At 41.0% G+C, this 19,895-nt stretch overlaps 1 protein-coding gene across 2 annotated transcripts in view; it reads right to left on the bottom strand.

Moving 5' to 3' along the window:
- Positions 1 to 19,895, bottom strand: part of LOC311517073 (sodium-dependent neutral amino acid transporter B(0)AT3-like) — a 103,235-nt gene that overhangs the window by 17,880 nt on the left and 65,460 nt on the right. For both annotated transcript variants that reach the window (XM_084621646.1, XM_084621647.1), the window contains 7 exons: positions 15,264 to 15,445; positions 13,730 to 13,840; positions 8,056 to 8,168; positions 5,677 to 5,805; positions 4,730 to 4,886; positions 3,716 to 3,920; positions 1,647 to 1,806 (listed from right to left, as the gene is read on the bottom strand). In XM_084621646.1, the coding sequence (XP_084477772.1) occupies positions 1,647 to 1,806; positions 3,716 to 3,920; positions 4,730 to 4,886; positions 5,677 to 5,805; positions 8,056 to 8,168; positions 13,730 to 13,840; positions 15,264 to 15,445 (1,057 nt within the window). The remainder of the gene's footprint in view (positions 1 to 1,646; positions 1,807 to 3,715; positions 3,921 to 4,729; positions 4,887 to 5,676; positions 5,806 to 8,055; positions 8,169 to 13,729; positions 13,841 to 15,263; positions 15,446 to 19,895) is intronic.

The following is a 19,895-nucleotide window of genomic DNA, read 5'->3' as shown; positions in this document are numbered from 1 at the left end:
GTCCACTAGGGGTGGTGGAGGGGGCAGCAACAATGGTGGTGGTGGAGGGTTGGGGGGGGGACTAACAGATGGATTGGGGGGCAGGCTTCATGCCACACCCCGTGTCCCCACAAACACAGTCAAAACCCCCACCACAAGAACACAGTTCAAAAGTTACTCAGCCTTCAGGTCCCCTCCACAGTGGTCTGCAGAGTCCCTGCACATTCCCCCAGCAGCAGATGGCTGCATCCCCTCCTCCTCTGGGGTCCAGCAGCTCCCAGACAGCAAAGGCAGCAGCAGCTCCACGCAGCAGCCCAGTGGCCAGGCAGGCAGAGAGGACCCCTCACAGGTGGTGGTGTCCACAGCAGCAGTAGCAATGGCTGGGGTAGGGGTCCTTCACTCTCCCCCCTCTGGGGAGTAGGCCAGCAGGCCACCGCCGCCACACCCCCCCCAAGGGGCTGTAGTTGGAGCAGTAGCAGCACCCAAGGGTGGGGGAGTCCAGCAGTTAGCCAGCAACCAGGTACCAGAGAAGGGGTGGGTGGTGTCCGGCCCAGCCAGAGAAGAAGCTGGAGCCCAAGGCCCAGCAGCAGGAGCTCTAATCTCCCTCCTTCTTCCAGGCCAGTCGGGTTCAGCAGAGGAGTCAGATCTATTGTCCCCTAGATGAACAGGTTTCTGTTCCCTGGCTGACACATTAGCCTGCAAAGAGTCAGCTGAAGCTGTTAGCCTAATGAGAACACCTGACTCCAATTAACCTGCAAAGAGTCAGGTGAAGCCGTTAAGCTAATGTGAACACCTGACTCTAATTAAGGCCCCTCTGATACTATAAAAGGGCTCACTCTGGCCAGGCTAAGGAGATCTAAGGAGCCAGGGGAGAAGATGCGTGGTTGAAGGGTTAGGTAATAAAGATGCCCTTAAGCCACTGGAAAGGGAGCCGTAAGGTAAGGGTGAAGAAGGCGTTAAGAGAGAAAGAAGCAGGAGAGCTGTGGGGAAGTAACTCAGGGAAATGTAGCAACTCTGTCAGTGAAAGGTTGGCTGCCAACAACTGTTGCCATTAGGGTCCCTGGGCCGGAACCCAGAGTAGAGGGTGGGCTCAGGTTCCCCTGAACCTGACACTACAGAAACCGACGTCCTGGGAGGGGAAGACCGGCCCCTGTCAGGACAGGAGGCTAAACTGTTTAGGAATAAGTCCACAGGGACAACAGCGACTGTAGGAGCTCTCTCACCAACCTCCTTGCTGGCTTATGATGAAAAGGGCTCAGTAAACTGTAACCCTGGCCCTAGAAAGAGAAGGGCTACATAGAGGGTCACAGTGAGTCTCTGACGTTAGCATAAACCACCTAGAAGTGCAGGACACATGGGGACAAGGTCAGAGCTCTGCCACAATATGTTTATCTTTTTTACACTGCAAATATTTGTAACAAAAATAATAATATAAAGTGAGCACTGAACACTTTGTATTCTGTGTTGTAATTGAAATCAATATACTTGAAAACTCTTGAAAAACAAATTTAAATGGGTAATCTATTATTTAACAGTGCAATTAAAACTGCTATTAATCATGACTGATTTTTAAAATCTAGTTAATTTGTTTTGTATTAATTGCTTGAGTTAACTGTGATTAATTGACAGCCCTAAAAATAAAAAATCCAAACTTGTTCCCAGTTTACCTTTTAATTCCATAAACATAGACAACACCAGTCACTTCAAAGAAAGCGATGATTAGCAAAGGCAAGGAACCGGCATAACTGTCAAAAATTTCAAGCCAGTAACTTCCAGACCTCAGGGTAAAACACAGAGCTGTCACGAAGGAGACCAGGCATATTACACCTAAATAAAAGTTATTTCTGTTAATAAAGAATACATGGTGGGTGCTCTGTTCAGATATGGTTAATATTTTTGCTCTCATTTTAACAATTTTATCCAACAAACTTCTGTATGGAGCTATAATTTGCTATCTCAGTGTAAGCAACAGTTAAATTCAAAGTGCTACATTGTCTGGGGAATTAATACACAGACCAAATTCTCCCTGGCATTTTGGCCAAGAGATACTGTACGATGGTGCAAAGCAGCCATAAAGCTGGAATAACTGGCAACAGGAAAATCAGTATAGTGAAGGAGGATCCTCTGGAGTGTAGAGCAGGTGTGGCAGTTTTTTGTCATAGCCCCCAGCTGCCTGTGGCCAATGTGAGAGGTGTGGCTAGGGCTTTCCTGCAGTCTGTTAATCTCTGACTTCCGTAAAGACCCCTTAGGGCAAATGGCTTCCAGCATAATTTAGAATGGCCTTCAGATGCCTTAATTTATACTGCATAACTGGCCCCAAAACAGCCCAGGATTGCGGGAGTACAAAGGGGAATGTATCTGATGAAGTGAGCTGTAGCTCACGAAAGCTCATGCTCAAATAAATTGGTTAGTCTCTAAGGTGCCACAAGTACTCCTTTTCTTTTTAAAGGGGACTCTGAGTCCCTAGTCTCCTGAAGTTGGGCTGGGTGCTCTGAATGGAGGATCTCCGCCTGTATGCCACTGTAGCACAGTGTATTCATAAGGGTAAGGGCTCACTGTGCATTAGGTAGAGGTCAAGGAGTAGTATTTGGCCAGAGAAGAAAAGAAGTAGTTCCATTTTATTGTCATTTTTATCTGGAAAGGGGAAAGAGCTTTTGAAACTTGGGTGTGCTAAAACAAGGATGGTCACAATGTTCTTTTTAGTAGTGCAAATGTCAAATCCTACTCTGCACTGAAATGGTCTTCTCACCCAACCTGTGCAGAACTCATAAATGGAACTTCAGTGCAGATTCTTACAGAACTCTGTAAATCTACCAGTATCTGGAGAATTGTCCAGTTCTCTATTGCCTTGTTTTTCTTTCTGTCAGTCAAAATCCTGCGTTGTGGTAATCTCTGATTCCTGTAAAGACCCATTAGGGCAAAATCCCCTCCTTGCTAATTGTGTGCCCAGAGTAATTTTTTAATAGCACACATTTCCTCAGGTTCATTTTCAGATCACCACCCTTATCCTTATTGCAGACCTTTTGTAAATGTATCCATTCCTGCTCAAAAGTTTTATCATGAACTAGGATCCAAGTGTAATAGGCTGAGAGAGAGAGATGGAATGCAATACTCTCTCCAAAAGCTTCAGCGGTGGCAAGGACATTACATAAACCCAGAGCTATTACTTTAAATTGCCACAGGCCTTGTCCAGCTGTGAAAGCAGTCTTTCCCCTGTCCTTTGGATCCATTTCCAGTTGCCAATAATCACTTTTAAACTCCAAAGAAGAAAGCCAAACAGAACCTGCTACAGCTCCAATGCCCAGTTCCCTGGGAGCAATTCTGCTTCACTAATTGGCTCTCGTTAGAGAGATTAAGGTAGAGAACACTCTTATTCTGCTTGCTTCCACAAAAGGAAACTGCATATGAAAACTAACAATACTACAAGCAATTTTTCTAAGACTGGTCAGTACTCTCAAGCTAAGAAAAAAATGTGAAGGACTATGTAACATCACCATCTGGCAACTCCTGCCGTAACACAATCTGATCTATACCTTATGTCTCCTATAAAGAGACTTGATAAAGCAGTTGAACTCACAATTGTAATATCTTCACTTACATTCTGAAGTGGCAATGAGTAAATATTGCAAACTAATTCCCCATAAAATATTTATTAAACTATTAAGAATTCATGAGTTTGTAAAGAGCCTAGCTTCTGTGAACAAAATGAAGAAAGTCCTATAAATAACCTGCTCACCTGATAGAACCTCCTTGGGTACAGATTTAGATATAACAGGAAGCTCCAAGAGAGGAGTCAAAATTCCCTCAATGTTTCCAAACATAGAGGAAAGACCCAAGCTGAACAGCATTACAAAAAACAGGACAGCCCAGCCCTGTGAGCCAGGCATCAGAATAATTGCTTCAGTGAAAACAATAAAGGCAAGGCCAGTTCCAGATGCACTCTGCAGAATTCACAAACAGATAACACATTTTGATGAATAAGATTTATTTTTCAAACATATAGCATTATAATGCACATGCAGATCTTGTTCATTCAAATTCTAAACCCCAAGGTCAAGATTTTGGATTGGATGTTTTTCTAAAAGAGATCCTGTAATTGCAAGCTATTGGATGTGAAGCAAGAATGAATTCAGGGAAGTCCTATGACCTGTGTTATTAAGGAGATCAGACTTAGATGATCCCTTCTGGCCTTAAAATCTAAGAATCTATTAATTTTAAGAAAATGAGTTTGTAAATTAGGCTCCTAAATAAATTACCTGGTTTTCCAAAGTGTTACGTACTGAAGTCAGTGGGGGCTGCTAGGTGCTAAGCACTTAGACACCTAAATAAGTGAATTGATCTGCAAAACTATGTATTTAGGGGTCTAGCATAAGATTAATTTAAAAAAAAATCTTGGTACAAATGTATTTCCTGTGCTATTCAAATAAGCCAAATTAGGGTGAATCATGTGCCCATGGTAGCTTCCAGATGGGAAAACCTTGGTGCAGTTTAAAAAGTTGTGTTATGGTGTAAGTTGATAGAGGAATTCTTGGAATGCTAAGCCAGAGATCTTTGAGCTCAAAGTTTTTATAACAATACTGATGCCTGAAATGTAGAAACAAAAGAAATATGGTCAGTTTGGTAGGTATCCAATGTTCTTTGTAGCAATGTTTTGCAAGTGCAATGGAACATATATGTTAAGAAGATGAAAAGTATCACAGTCCATAACATTTTTGAGCAAGGGTTATTTTTTAGCATGCAAGCGTGATACCTGGTCAAGAAATTCTTGAAGGTCACAACTTCTCAATTTGAGACTAGTGATTTTTTTTGGATGGGTTGTATTCAGGAATCCAAACCAGATTGTATAGTTGTCTCTTGTGATGCTTTGGTCCGGAAGATCAAATTCATTGAGGATACTGATAATGTTCCTGCCAGAGAAAGCATGCTTCAACATTTTTTCTTAATGTATAAGAATTTGTTTAGATATCTTTAGATTATAGCTACAGAAGCTTTTGCAGGAACCCATTATCTATTTTGTAGTCACCTAGCTATAGTCAGTACTGTATATATTTATGGTACAATGTACATTTAAAATATTAATAGAGAATTGCGTTGAGTTTTATACAGTTTTCACAATAGAAACAAAAATGTTAAACGAGGGTATTGTTAAAATTATGGGGAAAATATTTGGAGAAACTAAGTATTACAATTTGGCTTATAGTTTCAAATACAAACTCCACCTTCAGACTATGCAGACATAGTACATAAAGCAGGTCTTTGTAAAAACAGCTCATATTATTGCTATCTTGTTCTCTCTCCCTCCCACTTCCACCTGTTGTTAGAGCCACTTGTGTTTTGTAAGACTGAGAGTTCTCTGGGGTAGGAAATGTCATTTTACTATATAGTTGTACAGCACCTAGCACAACTTAACACTGATCCCTGACTGGGGCCTTCAGGCACAACTGTAATACAAATAAGTAAATAAATAATAATAATGAATAAGTATTTTAGTATTTGTTTTACATGTTATTAATGCCTCCTCTGATAATTATTGATAATGACCTTTTAATGTGCATTGCCATAAAATGTTTATATTAGGTTTCCTATTTATAACTTGTTCCCCTTCAATACAAATGTGTTCTCTGAATATATGTTTCTGCAGTAGCATGTTATCTATTTAGGCTGCACCATAGCATCTGAAAATCCAAGATGTCCCACCTGTCCAGGCAGTCCCAATAACCAGTGGTTGCCTTAAATCCCAAAATAGAAAAAATTGGGATGGAGGCATACAGTGATGTCATACTATTTACAATTACTATTGTCACAGCATCCTTCTCACAGTCATTTCTAGAAAGAAAACACATACAAATTAATTTACACAACATGATAGGGTTTATTCAACATATATATTTTAGCAAAATAATTAGTTTTTAGTAATTAGTCTACAATTTAATTCATGGACCTAGACTGTGGACTGTTTATCCATATAATATGGATAAACATGTATAAGGGCTGTCAAACTATTAAAAAAATTAATGGCTCAATTAATCGCACTGTTAATAATAAAATACCATTTATTTAAATATTTTTGATGTTTTCTACATTTTCCAGTATATTGATTTCAATTGCAACACAGAATACAAAGTGCACAGTGCTCACTTTATATTTTTTATTACAAATATTTGCACTGTAAAAAAAAGTGCTCTCTCTTTATCCTGAAAATTGACCTTACAAATGTAGAATTATGTAAAAAAAAACAAAAAACCCTGCATTCAAAAATAACATGTAAAACTTTAGTGCCTACAAGTCCATTCAGTTCTATCTCTCAGGCAAACAACTTTGTTTACATTTGCAGGAGATAATGCTGCCTGCTTCTTGTTCACAAAGTCATCTGAAAGTGAGAACAGGTGTTCTCATGGCATTGTTGTAGCCAGCATTGCAAGGTATTTACATGCCAGAGGCGCTAAAGATTCATATGTCCCTTCATGCTTCAACCACCATTCCAGTGGACATGCAGCCATGCTGATGACGGGTTTTGCTCGATAATAATCCAAAGCAGTGCGGACCAATGCATGTTCATTTTCATCATTTGAGTCAGATGCCATCGGCAGAAGGTTGATTTTCTTTTTTGGTGGTTCAGGTTCTGTAGTTTCCGCATTGGAGTGTTGCTCTTTTAAGACTTCTGAAAGCATACTCCATGCCTCGTCCTTATCAGCTCTTGGAAGACACTTCAGATTCTTAAACCTTGGGTCAAGTGCTGTAGCTATATAGAAATTTCACATTGGTACCTTCTTTGCGTTTTGTCAAATCTGCAGCAAAAGTGTTCTTAAAATGAATATCTGCTGAGTCATCATCTGAAATTACTATAATATGAAATATATGGCAGACAATTGACATACAATGTCAATGAGACATACAATTCTCCCCCAAGGAGTTCGGTCACAAATTTAATTAACGCATTATTCTTTTAATGAGCATCATCATGGAAGCATGTCCTCTGGGAATGGTGGCTGAAGCATGAAGGGGCATATGAATGTTTAGCATATCTGGCACGTAAATACTTTGCAATGCCAGCTACAAAAGTCTCATGCGAACACCTGTTCTCACTTTCTGGTGACATTGTAAACAAGAAGAGGGCAGCATTATCTCCTGTAAATGTAAACAAACTTGTTTGTCTTAGCGATTGGCTGAACAAGAAGTAGGAATGAGTGGACTTGTAGGCTCTAAAGTTTTGCATTGTTTTGTTTGAGTGCAGTTATGGAACAAAAAAAAATCTACATTTGTAAGTTGCACTTTCATGATAAAGAGATTGCACTACAGTACATGCATGAGGTGAATTGAAAAATACTGTTTCTTTTGTTTATCATTTTTACAGTGCAAATATTTGTAATAAAAATAATATAAAGTGAGCAGTGTACACTTTGTATTCTGTTGTAATTGAAATCAATATATTTTAAAATGTAGAAAAACATCCAAAAATTTTTATTAAACAATAGAATAGCAATTGAAATTTATTAATGTGATTAAAACTGTGATTAATCACCATACATTAAGCACAATTAATTTTTTTGAGTTAATCGTATGAGTTAACTGCGATTAGTCGACAGCTCTCGTGTGTGTGTGTGTATATAGATATAAATTTTACCCATAGAAAAATCACAAAATGTAAGTCCTGAAATAAAACTATGCTCAGTTTCAATAAGAAATAATATTCTTGCAAATAGTGATATTTGGGAAATTGTCATCTTTTTTTCCCTTCAGGTTTAAAATTAGTAATTTTTTCTTACCATCTTCTAATCTATTTAAAATACACAATTTAGTGTGAACATAGTTTAGCCATTGGAAGGTCAAAGTTTGATAAGATACTTTACAAGTATCACAAATAAATGCTGGTTTTGACAATTTGAAGAATATAATAATATGCAACAAATGGTTAGTCTGTATCTGCAAACAGAAAAGGAGTACTTGTGGCACCTTAGAGACTAACAAATTTATTTGAGCATAAGCTTTTGTGAGCTACAGCTTTCTTTTTGTGGATACAGACTAACATGGCTGCTACTTTGAAATCTAATCTGTGAAAGTCATAGCCATACTTACTTTGGTGAGTTGTAGCTTGAGAATGCTATGAGTCCTCCAAAAGCCAAGGAGAGAGAGAAAAATATCTGGGTGGCTGCATCAAGCCATACACGGGGATTTTTGAGAATGTTCAGCTGAAACAATTGCAATGAATGTGAGTATTAGACTTCCTTTCAAATTTTCAGTTGTCTTTTTCTTTGTTCTCATATTTCATGAATTGTGGTCCTACTTAAGTGTGCTGAAAAATGGAAGTGAATGCCAAAATATTCCAATAAATCAGCATAATTTGAAGGCCCATTATGTAGGGATTCTGAAATGTCTTAGTTTTTATTGTAGTAAAAATCTTCTATTTTATGATATAAGTTTTTCTGAGTGACACTTTACATGGACATATTAAACTTTGATTAATACTTTTTTCTCCCTACTTATGTATATGTATTTCTATGGTGCTCACCACAGTAATAACTGAGTATCTATGAAATCAAGCTACTTTAGTATTGTCTTGCTAATGCCACCAATTGTGGTGTATGAAAATTGTATTTAACCTTCACTGTTTTCTGTTTTTTGGAGAAAAGTGTGTTTATTTTTCCATGTCTCTTGAATCAATGTGTTTAAAAATATTAAAATATACTAGCGGCACCAAAAAGCCACAATCACATAACAAGGCTTTATCAGTTAAAAAGGTGTACTAATTGCAGAGAAAAGAAAGCAGCAATAAAAAGTAAAAAGATAATAAAAAAAGGGGATGTTAATAATGAAGAATGAATTAGAAGTTAAGAAATGCAAACACTTCATAAAGTGAAGCTAAAGGTATCAATGAAAGAATTCATGACCGGTAGGGTTAAAAACAATGTTAGTGGGTAGGTGGCCCTCTGACAGGCTCCACAGTGGGAAATGGGGCAGCTCATGTTCACTTGGGAGTAGTTAACTCACCAAGTAACTGGGATGTAGTTAATTAGGCAGGGAAGCACCCAGGCATGATAAAAGGACCTCAGTTGGGGGGGGGAGGAGGGAATTTCTGAGGAGAATAGAAACTGCCAGAGATGCAGAAGAATTGCAGTGATATGATCCCTCCAGTAGACTAGGGAGAAGCTACCAGAGAAGCCAATGCTCTGAAGGGGGAGAAGCAGGGCCCAGGGCAAGAGGCTGGGGGAGCCTATAGAGAAGGAGAGGTAATAAATAGCTTATAGAGCAGGAAGGGATAGAAAATTATTAGTTCTGGCTGCCCTAAACAAGGTCCCTGAGTTGGAACACTGAGTGGAGTGCGTGGGTCTGGGCTCTTCTACCTTTTCCAGCCAAGGACTCTTGAGAAGAAATTTCTAAACCGAGGAGACCTAGGGCTGTCTAGCCCCACTAAAGCCATGGGGCTTCTGACTCTCCATTATCCTGGAGGGCAGAGACTATTAAGAACCTGGCCATATCGCTGGGTCATAACAAGGTCTTGACAAACAGGCAATCAAATGTGGCGGCATAAGGGTGATGGAGTTGGGATGGTTGTATCTCCTCATCCCACTGCAAGGGGTTGCAAGGGGTTCATTATTTTTGAACTTCGGGGTTAGCAATACTGCACCCTTCATTCCTCTGAATGAAGGGTAGCAGGCAGAGGGAGAACATATGTTCCTGGAAGAAGATTATGGCCAGGGAGGGAAAGGAATGTATTTTGTTTCTTCTGTACTTTTTGTTACCCTGGAAAGGAAAGAATTTATGGTTTGGGTGGAAAGCTAAACTGCATCAAAATCACACAACTGCCCCAAACGAAGGGAAACTGAAGTACCGTAGTAGAGACATGATTAAGGCATTGTCAAGTACCACAGTAAAAAGGTAATGGATCCATCATAGGCCTACAGATGTGGTGTATGCAGAACTCTGAGGACTGGTCTACACTGCTTCTTAAGTCAATATAACTTATGTCACTCAGGTGTGAAAAAGACATAAGTTACATCGACTTAAGCACTGTCCACACCATGCTATGCTGGTGGGGAGACACTCTCCTGCCGACGTAGCTTCCACCTCTTTGTGGAGGTGGAGTAATTATGCTGATGAGAGAGCACTCTCCCATCAGCATAGCGCTAGATGTAGTGCGATAATGGTCTCAATTAAGTCAATGGGAGTACTACAGAGGGAGCAGCTGCAAGAATAAAAACTTTTAATTTATATGAATTATACTTCAAAAGAATCAAGAACATATATTTATAGAATTAGTATTCATCACTTTCAACTTTGCTTTGACAGCATAATTGAAATGTTTAATTCATTCATTTTAAAATCTGATTGTTCAATTTATAAACTAAATATTTATAAAATATAACATCTTAAAAATATTATTTGAAACCATCTAGAAGGCAGTCTGGTATTTAATACAATTTAGTTCCCCTAAACACTAACAAGGTGAAACTTCAAAAGTTGTTTCCATTATTTTCACTTTATAACCTAAGCTATATGTTATTTCCTTTTGGAGTATGTACAAAGTAAGAGTATGTATGTAAGGTTTAACATGCTTGTGATGGGGGTGGACTCGGTCCTGAGGCACCTGCCACATCCTGTCCCAGAAAAGGACAGTAGAGCAGTCCTCCAATCTGCCTAGAGTGGCTGTGCGGGAAGCTGCCAATCGTAACCCAGCAGGCTCATATAAGAAGAGCTGAAGGGCCAGTATGAGTCCAGTCCCTTGCTTGGAGGAGAGTAGATAGCATGCCTGGCTGGCTGAGGGAACTACAGGACCCAGGGCTGGGCTGGGCTGGGCTGTTGAAAGAGAGCAAGAAGGAGCTCTTGCTGCTGGGACTTCATCAGGACAGGGCCCTGAGGTAAGGATGAAGAATGTGCTGGAGCCTTGGGGAAGTGGCCTAGAGAATTAGAGTAGCAGTGCAGCTTAAATAAAGGGACATGGCATGTCTGCTATTTATTTGGACCCAGAGTAGAGGGTGGGCTTGGGTTCCCTACCCCACCCCAGCCACTGGGAAAGTGGCCTGAGCTCTGAGGCACCCCAAAAGGGGAACTGAACTGTAGTGGCCCAGCTGAAGAGCTGAAGCCAGAAAGGCTCTGAGAGGGTGAAGACACTGCCTCCAGGGAAAGAGGCCTGGGGCACAGCCCTATTCTGAAGCAGGGACAATTTGAGAGAGATGTTACAGAGGGCACTGAGAGAACCCCTATTGCACTTGTACCCCGGAAGACAGACTTGGCTGGAGGGCTGAGTCACCAAAGACACACCACAAACAGAGAGAATGTGCAGGCACACTCACTGAGACAGGGTGTGCTTGTGAGACGTGAGTGCATCTTGTTACAAAACTCTAATTATATTTTTATGTAAATAGAATTTGAAGCCTTTTGGAAGATGTTAAGAATTAGATCCATCTTGCAGTACAGGATTTTATAGTAGTTATTTTCGCTATTAAGACAGTGAAAGTCAATTAAATAGGTTTTTGTCCACCGAACTACTGATCTGAACAGATTTTTAAGACTTCTGTTATCCAATTTTATAAAGAAGAATTCTTATTTAGCTGTAAGAGAGAGACTGAAGTGCCATTGTTATCATACTCCTCCACTGACATGAATTTAAAATACTTTGTGTAATATTTAAGGGCCTAATCCAAAACCCATTGATGTTTATAATGCTAGGTTCTAGGATAGTTGCAACATCCCTGTAATGTAGTTTATCCTAAATTGCTAAACTGTATGCTCCACCTTAACATCTTAACAGTTTTTGCCTAGGAGTGTCCTCCTTTATAAAATAAAATTTCATACATGTATACTGAAGAAACTTAATGTCACCATGTGGTGGTTTAATGATTTGAAGATATGATGTATCAACCTTAAATCACTTTCTTAATTTTAACTTTTATGGCCAGATTTACTGATACACTCTAGCTGCTTTACATTACTATGGAGCGGCTCCAAGCATAGGATCAGTTAAAACTTTATTTTTTCAACTGCCTTCTTAGCTAGAGCAGAAGAAAATAGCTAAAGTGTACACCAGTTCACCCTCCCTTCTGTCCTCCAAAGTCCCCCTCCGTCTTGTACTGCCCTACATTACCCCATGCGCACCACCTACAATTTCCCCCTTCTTCTTAGACTCCTTATGTGACCCTGCATATACACACTTACAGCTTAGATACCTGCTCCTGGCCTACCTGTGCAGTAGATCTGATGCAATGGGTTGCTTTTGAAAAGATATTTAGGATTAATGGTCAATTTTTGCCATTTATTTTTCATAAATGACAGTTCATCTTTCACAAACTGCTGCCCGCTTTCCATTTTTCTCAATGGGGATTGAAGCCATAACTGCCCAGAGGGAAGATGATGGCCCACTATGCTATGAGGAGCCAGAAACACTGTGGGACACAAGGGGACTTACTTAGTGGTGCCTAAATAATGGCCTTTGATGCCTAACATTCACAAAACCACTGTTCTTGTGCTGCCTAACCCTATGAGCACCTAATCCCAATTTCCCCCCACTGGGAACACACAAAGTTGCCTAAATCCTAACACTTCCTCACAGCTAGATGAGCTGCTAGATGCCTTACCCCAATGTGATTTTCAAACTAGGCTTTCTCCTGCCTGTCTTGCCTCTGTGGCCCGATCTGGTAGGCATGCTCAGAGCATGCCTACCTCCCACAAAATACAGCCAGGGGTGAGCCAGCTGGGGATTTTAGGGATTGGTTGGTGTGTGTGTTCGGAATACCCAATATCCCAGTGAATAAGGCACTCACCTGGGAGATGTGAGAACAGAAACATCCAAAGCAGGAACTGTGGCAGTAAGGGATGGTGGTAAAATGGTGCCCAGCTGGGCCATTCCTTCCCTGGTCCTCGAACAGTGATGGGGAGACCCACACATACTCTGGGGATACTAGGGTCCAGGTGGTGCCACTCCTCTTCCCCTCCCCCCATCTTGTGTTCGAGAAGAAGGGTAGAGAGGAACCAGCGGGAAACTCCAGCCAGCAGAAGCAAAAGTAGCTAAAGCAGGGACCTGTAGATGTTCTAGGCAAAAACTATAGAGAATTTTGACTTTCTCCGCCCTGTGCTGATTTGCTGTTTGCTTCTCCCTTCCCCCTCCCCTCCTCAAAAAGCAATTAAAAGCTAAGTAGTGTTCTCAAAATGGCTACAAATGAGGGGATCTGTGCCTTCAGTACTATTGAGGACAATTGGGGGATGGCAGTCATTTTGAAATAGGACAGTTCTTCACAGTGAATCCTGATTCTTTCAGGCTCTCCTGAAGAAGCTTTCAATTATGAAGAATCATTAATTGCGGGGGATGGGAGCAGAATTACCATTAATCTTTTTTTTAAAAAAATCAAGTGTTTAATTCCTAAAGTGAATTATTTTAAAATCTCAGAATATTTTTTTTACTCAGTAAGTGCTGTAATTTTCAGAAGGATACACAAGAAGCTGAATCAGTCCTTAAGGAGCAAAACTCAATTCCACATAAACTATGGTGTCACTAATGATGCCTTCATAATATGCTTCCGCCTAAGCATATATTGTATCAAAGTACGGGAAAATGCTTAATAAAAAAAAATGATTTAGTACTCCTTTCACTCTTATCGAGATCTAAGATATATTCAGACAACTACAAATACTTTGACTGAAAAAAACCTTAGATGACATACTGGATAGGAAGTTTTAGAAAAGTGATATTTGAAAGCTAGACGGACAGTACAATTAGAAAAATATTTTTTTTTATACTGCCAACACTGATACTTACATTAGGAGTGAAGAGGTAAACTAAACCTTCAGTGGCTCCTGGTAGGGTGAGTCCACGAATAAGGAATATAGTTAGGACCAGATAAGGAAATATGGCTGTTACATAAATAGCCTAATAGGGAAATAAGAAAAGTGAGACAGAGACAACAGGATCAATAGAGGTTATTTTAGTTACTACAACATCTCATTCTAGTACAATTTTTTGAAGCAGCATATTCTAAATATAACTTTTTTTTCAGGAAGGAGAAAGACCATTTTGTTTTGTCATAAAATCCCTCCCTAAAATACATTTGGGGGTATCTACTCCAAGAATTAGGGTTTGAAAAAACATAATTGTTTTTAGAGTAACAGCCGTGTTAGTCTGTCTTTGCAAAAAGAAAAGGAGTACTTGTGGCACCTTAGAGACTAACCAATTTATTTGAGCATGAGCTTTCGTGAGCTACAGCTCGCTTCATCGGATGCATACCGTGGAAACTGCAGTAGACATTATATACACACAGAGACCATGAAACAATACCCCCTCCCACCCCACTGTCCTGCTGGTAATAGCTTATCTAAAGTGACCACTCTCCCTACAATGTGCATGGTAATCAAGGTGGGTCATTTCCAGCACAGATCCAGGCTTTCTCACTCCCCCCCCATCCCCGGGAACACACACACACACGTATAAACTCACTCTCCTGCTGGCAATAGCTCATCCAAACTGACCACTCCCCAAGTTTAAATCCAAGTTTAACCAGAACGTCGGGGGGAGGGGGGGAGAGTAGGAAAAAGCAAGGGGAAATAGGCTACCTTGCATAAAGACTTAGCCACTCCCAGTCTCTATTTGCAAATTGGATAATTGGATACTATTAATTTAGGCTTAAATAGAGACTTGGAGTGGCTAAGTCATTATGCAAGGTAGCCTGTTTCCTCTTGCTTTTTCCTACCCCCCCCCCCAACGTTCTGGTTAAACTTGGATTTAAACTTGGAGAGTGGTCAGTTTGGATGAGCTATTGCCAGCAGGAGAGTGAGTTTATACGTGTGTGTGTGTGTGTGTGTGTTCCCGGGGATGGGGGGAGTGAGAGAGCCTGGATCTGTGCTGGAAATGACCCACCTTGATTACCATGCACATTGTAGGGAGAGTGGTCACTTTAGATAAGCTATTACCAGCAGGAGAGTGAGTTTGTGTGTGTGTGGGGGTGGGGGAGGGGGGTGAGAGAACCTGGATTTGTGCTGGAAATGGCCCAACTTGATGATCACTTTAGATAAGCTATTACCAGCAGGACAGTGGGGTGGGAGGGGGTATTTTTTCATGGTCTCTGTGTGTATATAATGTCTACTGCAGTTTCCACGGTATGCATCCGATGAAGCGAGCTGTAGCTCACGAAAGCTCATGCTCAAATAAATTGGTTAGTCTCTAAGGTGCCACAAGTACTCCTTTTCTTTTTATAATTGTTTTTGTATTTTCCCTGAAGTTGAAATTCAGTACTTTAAGGACAAGAGATGGAGCAGCAAGTCAACTTTTCTAAGTGGTCTGCTCTCTATTTCCTCACCTTTCCTGTGGATTCAATTCCTCGAATGGTACAAATGTACACAATTGTCCAGCAAATGGCCAAGCACAAAACTAACCACCATTGTAAGTTGCCACTGTCAGTGATATCAGAGCTTATGTTTAAAGTTCTCCTGTACCAGAAATAATTTACTGCAGTACTTTCATGGCATTCTTCAATGTGTCCTGAAAAGAAAAGTATGACAAGTATTACTGAACTGTCAAGTGTGAAATTTAAACAATACCTCATTTCCCATGCACTGTGGGATCAGTAATTATGAAGCAACATTCTATATTATTCAAGAAAGGCAGCTATTCTGGAAACTTAAAATATTTAGTCAAGACTAAATGATCAAGGACTGAAATCCTCATCTGGGTAGTGTACAGAAGGAGGCAATACATCCTTTTACAGCGACCCTATGGGACCAGTTATAAGCAGCCATGAGGAGCTATTCTACATTGCACATGGCAACAATCCCTGCTCAATGGGCTGTTTCAGCAGCTAGGGAATGACAGAGTGCAGAGGAGGCTATGCTCATGCCCCAACATATCCTCCTATGTAAGGGCTGTGAAGGGGAGACAGAATGCTGGTCATCCTTCCACTGGTGAATTCCCTTGTATTGAGGGACTCCTCAGCTGAAGACTGCTTTCAACTCACTTTGTGAAAGCCAGAATGGGAGCCATGGGACCCAATATTCAGCAGGTTTCAGAGTAGCAGCCGTGTTAGTCTGTATTCGCAAAAAGAAAAGGAATACTTGTGGCACCTTAGAGACTACCAAAATATATTTGAGCATAAGCTTTCATGAGCTACAGCTCACTTCATCGGATGCATTCAGTGGAGAATACAGTGGGGAGATCTTTTATTCAGTTTCCAAGTCTGCAGTCTTAGCTAGGGCAGCAGTAACCAAACTGTGGTCCACTAACCGCTGGTATTCTCCAGAGGTTTTTTACCAGTGGTCAGTCCTGTGGAATAGAGCTGGGCAAGTAACTGATTTTGTGGTTCACTGGCAGTTCCAAAAATGAAGAAAATTGGTTTGAGCAAAACTGAAATTCAGAATTTTTGGCAAATCGGAAGTGTTGACAAAAATTGTTTAAATGGAATGAAACATTTTATTGTGGGCTGTGTGTGTGTGTGAGAAAGCACAGGAAATGAAGAGCTAGATTGACGGGACAGAAGGAGGACATGATGGCATGTGCATTCACCCTTTTTCTGCCCTCCCCAATGGCTAGGGCATTCACCTGAGATACAGGAAACTCTGGAATAGGAACTTGAGTGAAGGTCTCCCCACCCCCACCCCCTCAGGTGAGTGCACTAATCCCAGACTTGTAGGTATTCTGGGCTGGGTCTTTCTCTCTCTGTCTCTCCTGTTGAAGCCATTCTGCTTTGTGTCAAATACTTGACTAGTAATTGGGCCAGAGAGATAATGACTATAGCCTACGGCAGTGGTTTTCAAACTGGGGTGCATATATCCATAAGGGTGCATAAGCTCTCGTTGGGGATACATGAGGAAAATCATGTAATGGCAGACAACACATTTTATTTAGACAGACTTGGCATCTAATCATAGGATCATAATATACCTATCTCAGATGGGGATATGCGGTATACTACATCATTTGGAAAGGGATACACAGCCCAAAAAGTTTGAAAACCACTAGCCTAGGGCACTCACCTAGGAAGGAGAGACCCAAGTTCAAATCCCTGTTAGTGAGTAGGGATTCAACCTGGCATTTTCCACATTTTTCTCCTCAGGCACCATTCACAGAACAACCCAAATCCCTTTTTGAATATAGCCTCCTGCAATTATTTTTGTCTGAAACTGTTCCACTAATGTGTCAAATTCACAAATAGTTTTGGTTGAGCCAAACTGCATTTTTGGCAAAAACTTTTCTTCCAAAAAATTTGGCCCAGCTGTACTATGACGCCCTAGAGTCCCACATCAGTGTGGATGGCTGTAGAAGGTGAGAGGAATAGCTAACTGAGCAGCAACCAGTAGGGGCCACTATAAGAAACAATAACAGGGAATCATGACACCAGTCACCAGAAAACTGTTCCCTACCAGTAGCCAGGAGAGGGTACTAGTTAGGATATGTCAAGGTTCCTTCCCCACTCTGAACATTAGGGTACAGATGTGGGGACCTGCATGAAAGACCCCCTAAGCTTATTCTTACCAGCTTAAGTTAAAAACCTGATACGCTGCCACCACCAAGCGATTTAAACAAAGAACAGGGAAAGAGACCACTTGGTCTTTTCCCCAAAATCCCCCCAAGCTCTACACCCCCTTTGCTGAGGAAGGCTTGATAATAATATCCTCACTACTTGGTACAGGTGAACACAGACCCAAACCCTTGGATCTTAAGAACAATGAACCATCAATCAGGTTCTTAAAAGAATAATTTTATTTAAATAAAAGGTAAAAGAATCACCTCTATAAAACAAGGATGGTAAATACCTTACTGGGTAATCAGATTCAAAACATAGAGAATCCCTCTAGGCAAAACCTTAAGTTACAAAAAGACACAAACAGGAATACACATTCCCTCCAGCACAGCAAATATACAAACCAAAAAACAGAGAGAACCTAAGGCATTTTCTAGCTAGATTACTTACTAACTCTACAGGAGTTGTAAGGCTTGCATCCTTGATCTGTTCCCAGCAAAGGTATCACACAGACAAAAGCCTTTTTCCCCCCATCCAGATTTGAAAGAATCTTGTCCCCTCATTGGCCATTTTGGGTCAGGTGCCAGCATGGTTACCTTAGCTTCTTAACCCTTTACAGGTGAAGGATTTTGCCTCTGGCCAGGAGGGATTTTATAGCACTGTATACAGAAAGGTGGTTACCTTCCCTTTATTTTTGACAGGATCTGTAACAGATTACCAAATAAAATCAGAGAACAGGATTAGTTGCTTTATAGCCAATTAGGCATCTTACTGTAGGCCAGCTGCACTTGTTAGGTTGTCTGGAGGCTGGCTCTGCTGGTGTAGTCAAAATCCATGGTGGCTGGTACTGGGGAACTCATGGGAAAGTCTGGGTGGAAGTAGGGGTGAAAGCCATAGTTTGCAAAGAATTGGCTATGTTGGGTCAAGGCATGGATTGCATTGTTATATGCAAATTTGGCATTGCACAGCAGCAGAAGCCAGTTGGGTGGTAGCTCAAAAAGCAGTTAATGTACTGCTTCAAGACTTGATTGAGTCTGTATTTGCCCATTAGTCTGTGGGCGCTAGGCAGACAAAGTGAGGGACTTGATGCCTAGGAATCTAAGAAATTCCTGCCAGAATCAGATGAACTGGCAATACAATGCTAGTTGTTAACCTGTGATAACAGAAGGTATTTTCTAGGAAGAACTGAGCTGTCTCCCAGGAGGTAGGAACAGTACAGCACATGATGAAGTGCACCATCTTTGTTAGGAGCTCAACAATAACAAGGATTACTGAGTGTTCCTGGTTGTGTGGCAGTTCTACAGGGAAGTCTCTTGAAATGGACAGAGGCTGGAGGAGACCATACGGGATTTGATTGTGGGTTCTTGGTACAGGAACAGAAGTTGCAGGACCTCATGTAAGCTCGTAGGCTGGCCATCAGAAGCTTCTCCAGACTAGATTTCAGATTTTGAATTAGCCAGAATGTACAACAAGTGGTGAATTGTGACATAGTTTCAATACTTGAGCTTTGGTTATCCCTCTGGACCATAAAGACAACCCTTATGATAGGAGGCCATTCTGTCATCAGAATTCTGGGTTGAGTGTCTGCATCATTCAGTGTCTGGCAGATGTGGATCACAGGCAGCGGATGGAAGACAGACTGAGTGTCCTGTTGACAAAGTTGAACATGTTGGCAGAGGACTTTTTGCCGGGTTCGAGATAATCATCATTGTGGGATAGGGCATGTGCCTTCAAGTTGCTCATCCCAAGGCAATAGGTTACAACAAAATCTAAGTGAGCCAAAAAGAGGGACCAGCAGATCTGAATTGACTAAGGTTTTTAGCAGTCAGTAGATATTCTAGGCTCTTATGGACTGTCAGAACTTGGACTGGGAATGTCCCCTTCTAGGAGGTGGCATTAATCAAAAGATGCCATGAGCTCTGTGTCCCAAATATCATATTTTTCTCTGCTGGGGTTATTTTCAAATAATAATCACAGGGTAGAATTGGTTGTGGAGGCCCATGTTTTGAGATCAAACTTTGCTGTAGGTGCAGTATTAAGTGTCTGCCTTGATTGCAAATTGTTTAGTGGTATCTGGGTGATTCAGGGTAGGTGCTAAAGTGAATGCCCTCTTTAGTTAATCAAAGGCCAACTGAGCCTCCATGGACCAGGTGAACTGGGTCCCCTTTTTCAGGACTGCCGTTATGGATGCAACCAGGCTACAGAATCCTTCAATAAATTGCTGGTAGAAATTGCCAACCCCCAGGAATTGCTGCATCCCACATACATCCTTGGATGTTGTCCAGTCAGATGTTGTCACCACTTCACACAGGTCTATCATGAGTCCCTCAGGTGGGATGATATATCCCAAGAATTCCATGGTGTCTTTATTGAATTCAAATTTCTTGAGCATTGTGTAGAGGTGGTTTTTTTTTTTTTGGCAGAGTCTCTCCAAGGCAATGTGCATATGATGATGGTGGAGGTCCTGACTTTCAG

The sequence above is a fragment of the Lepidochelys olivacea genome (genome assembly GCF_965140295.1).
Source record: "Lepidochelys olivacea isolate rLepOli2 genome assembly, chromosome: 2".
Classification (NCBI taxonomy): domain Eukaryota; kingdom Metazoa; phylum Chordata; order Testudines; family Cheloniidae; genus Lepidochelys; species Lepidochelys olivacea.
Note: the sequence above shows the minus strand (reverse complement) of the source record. Positions and strands in the feature narration are given on the sequence as shown.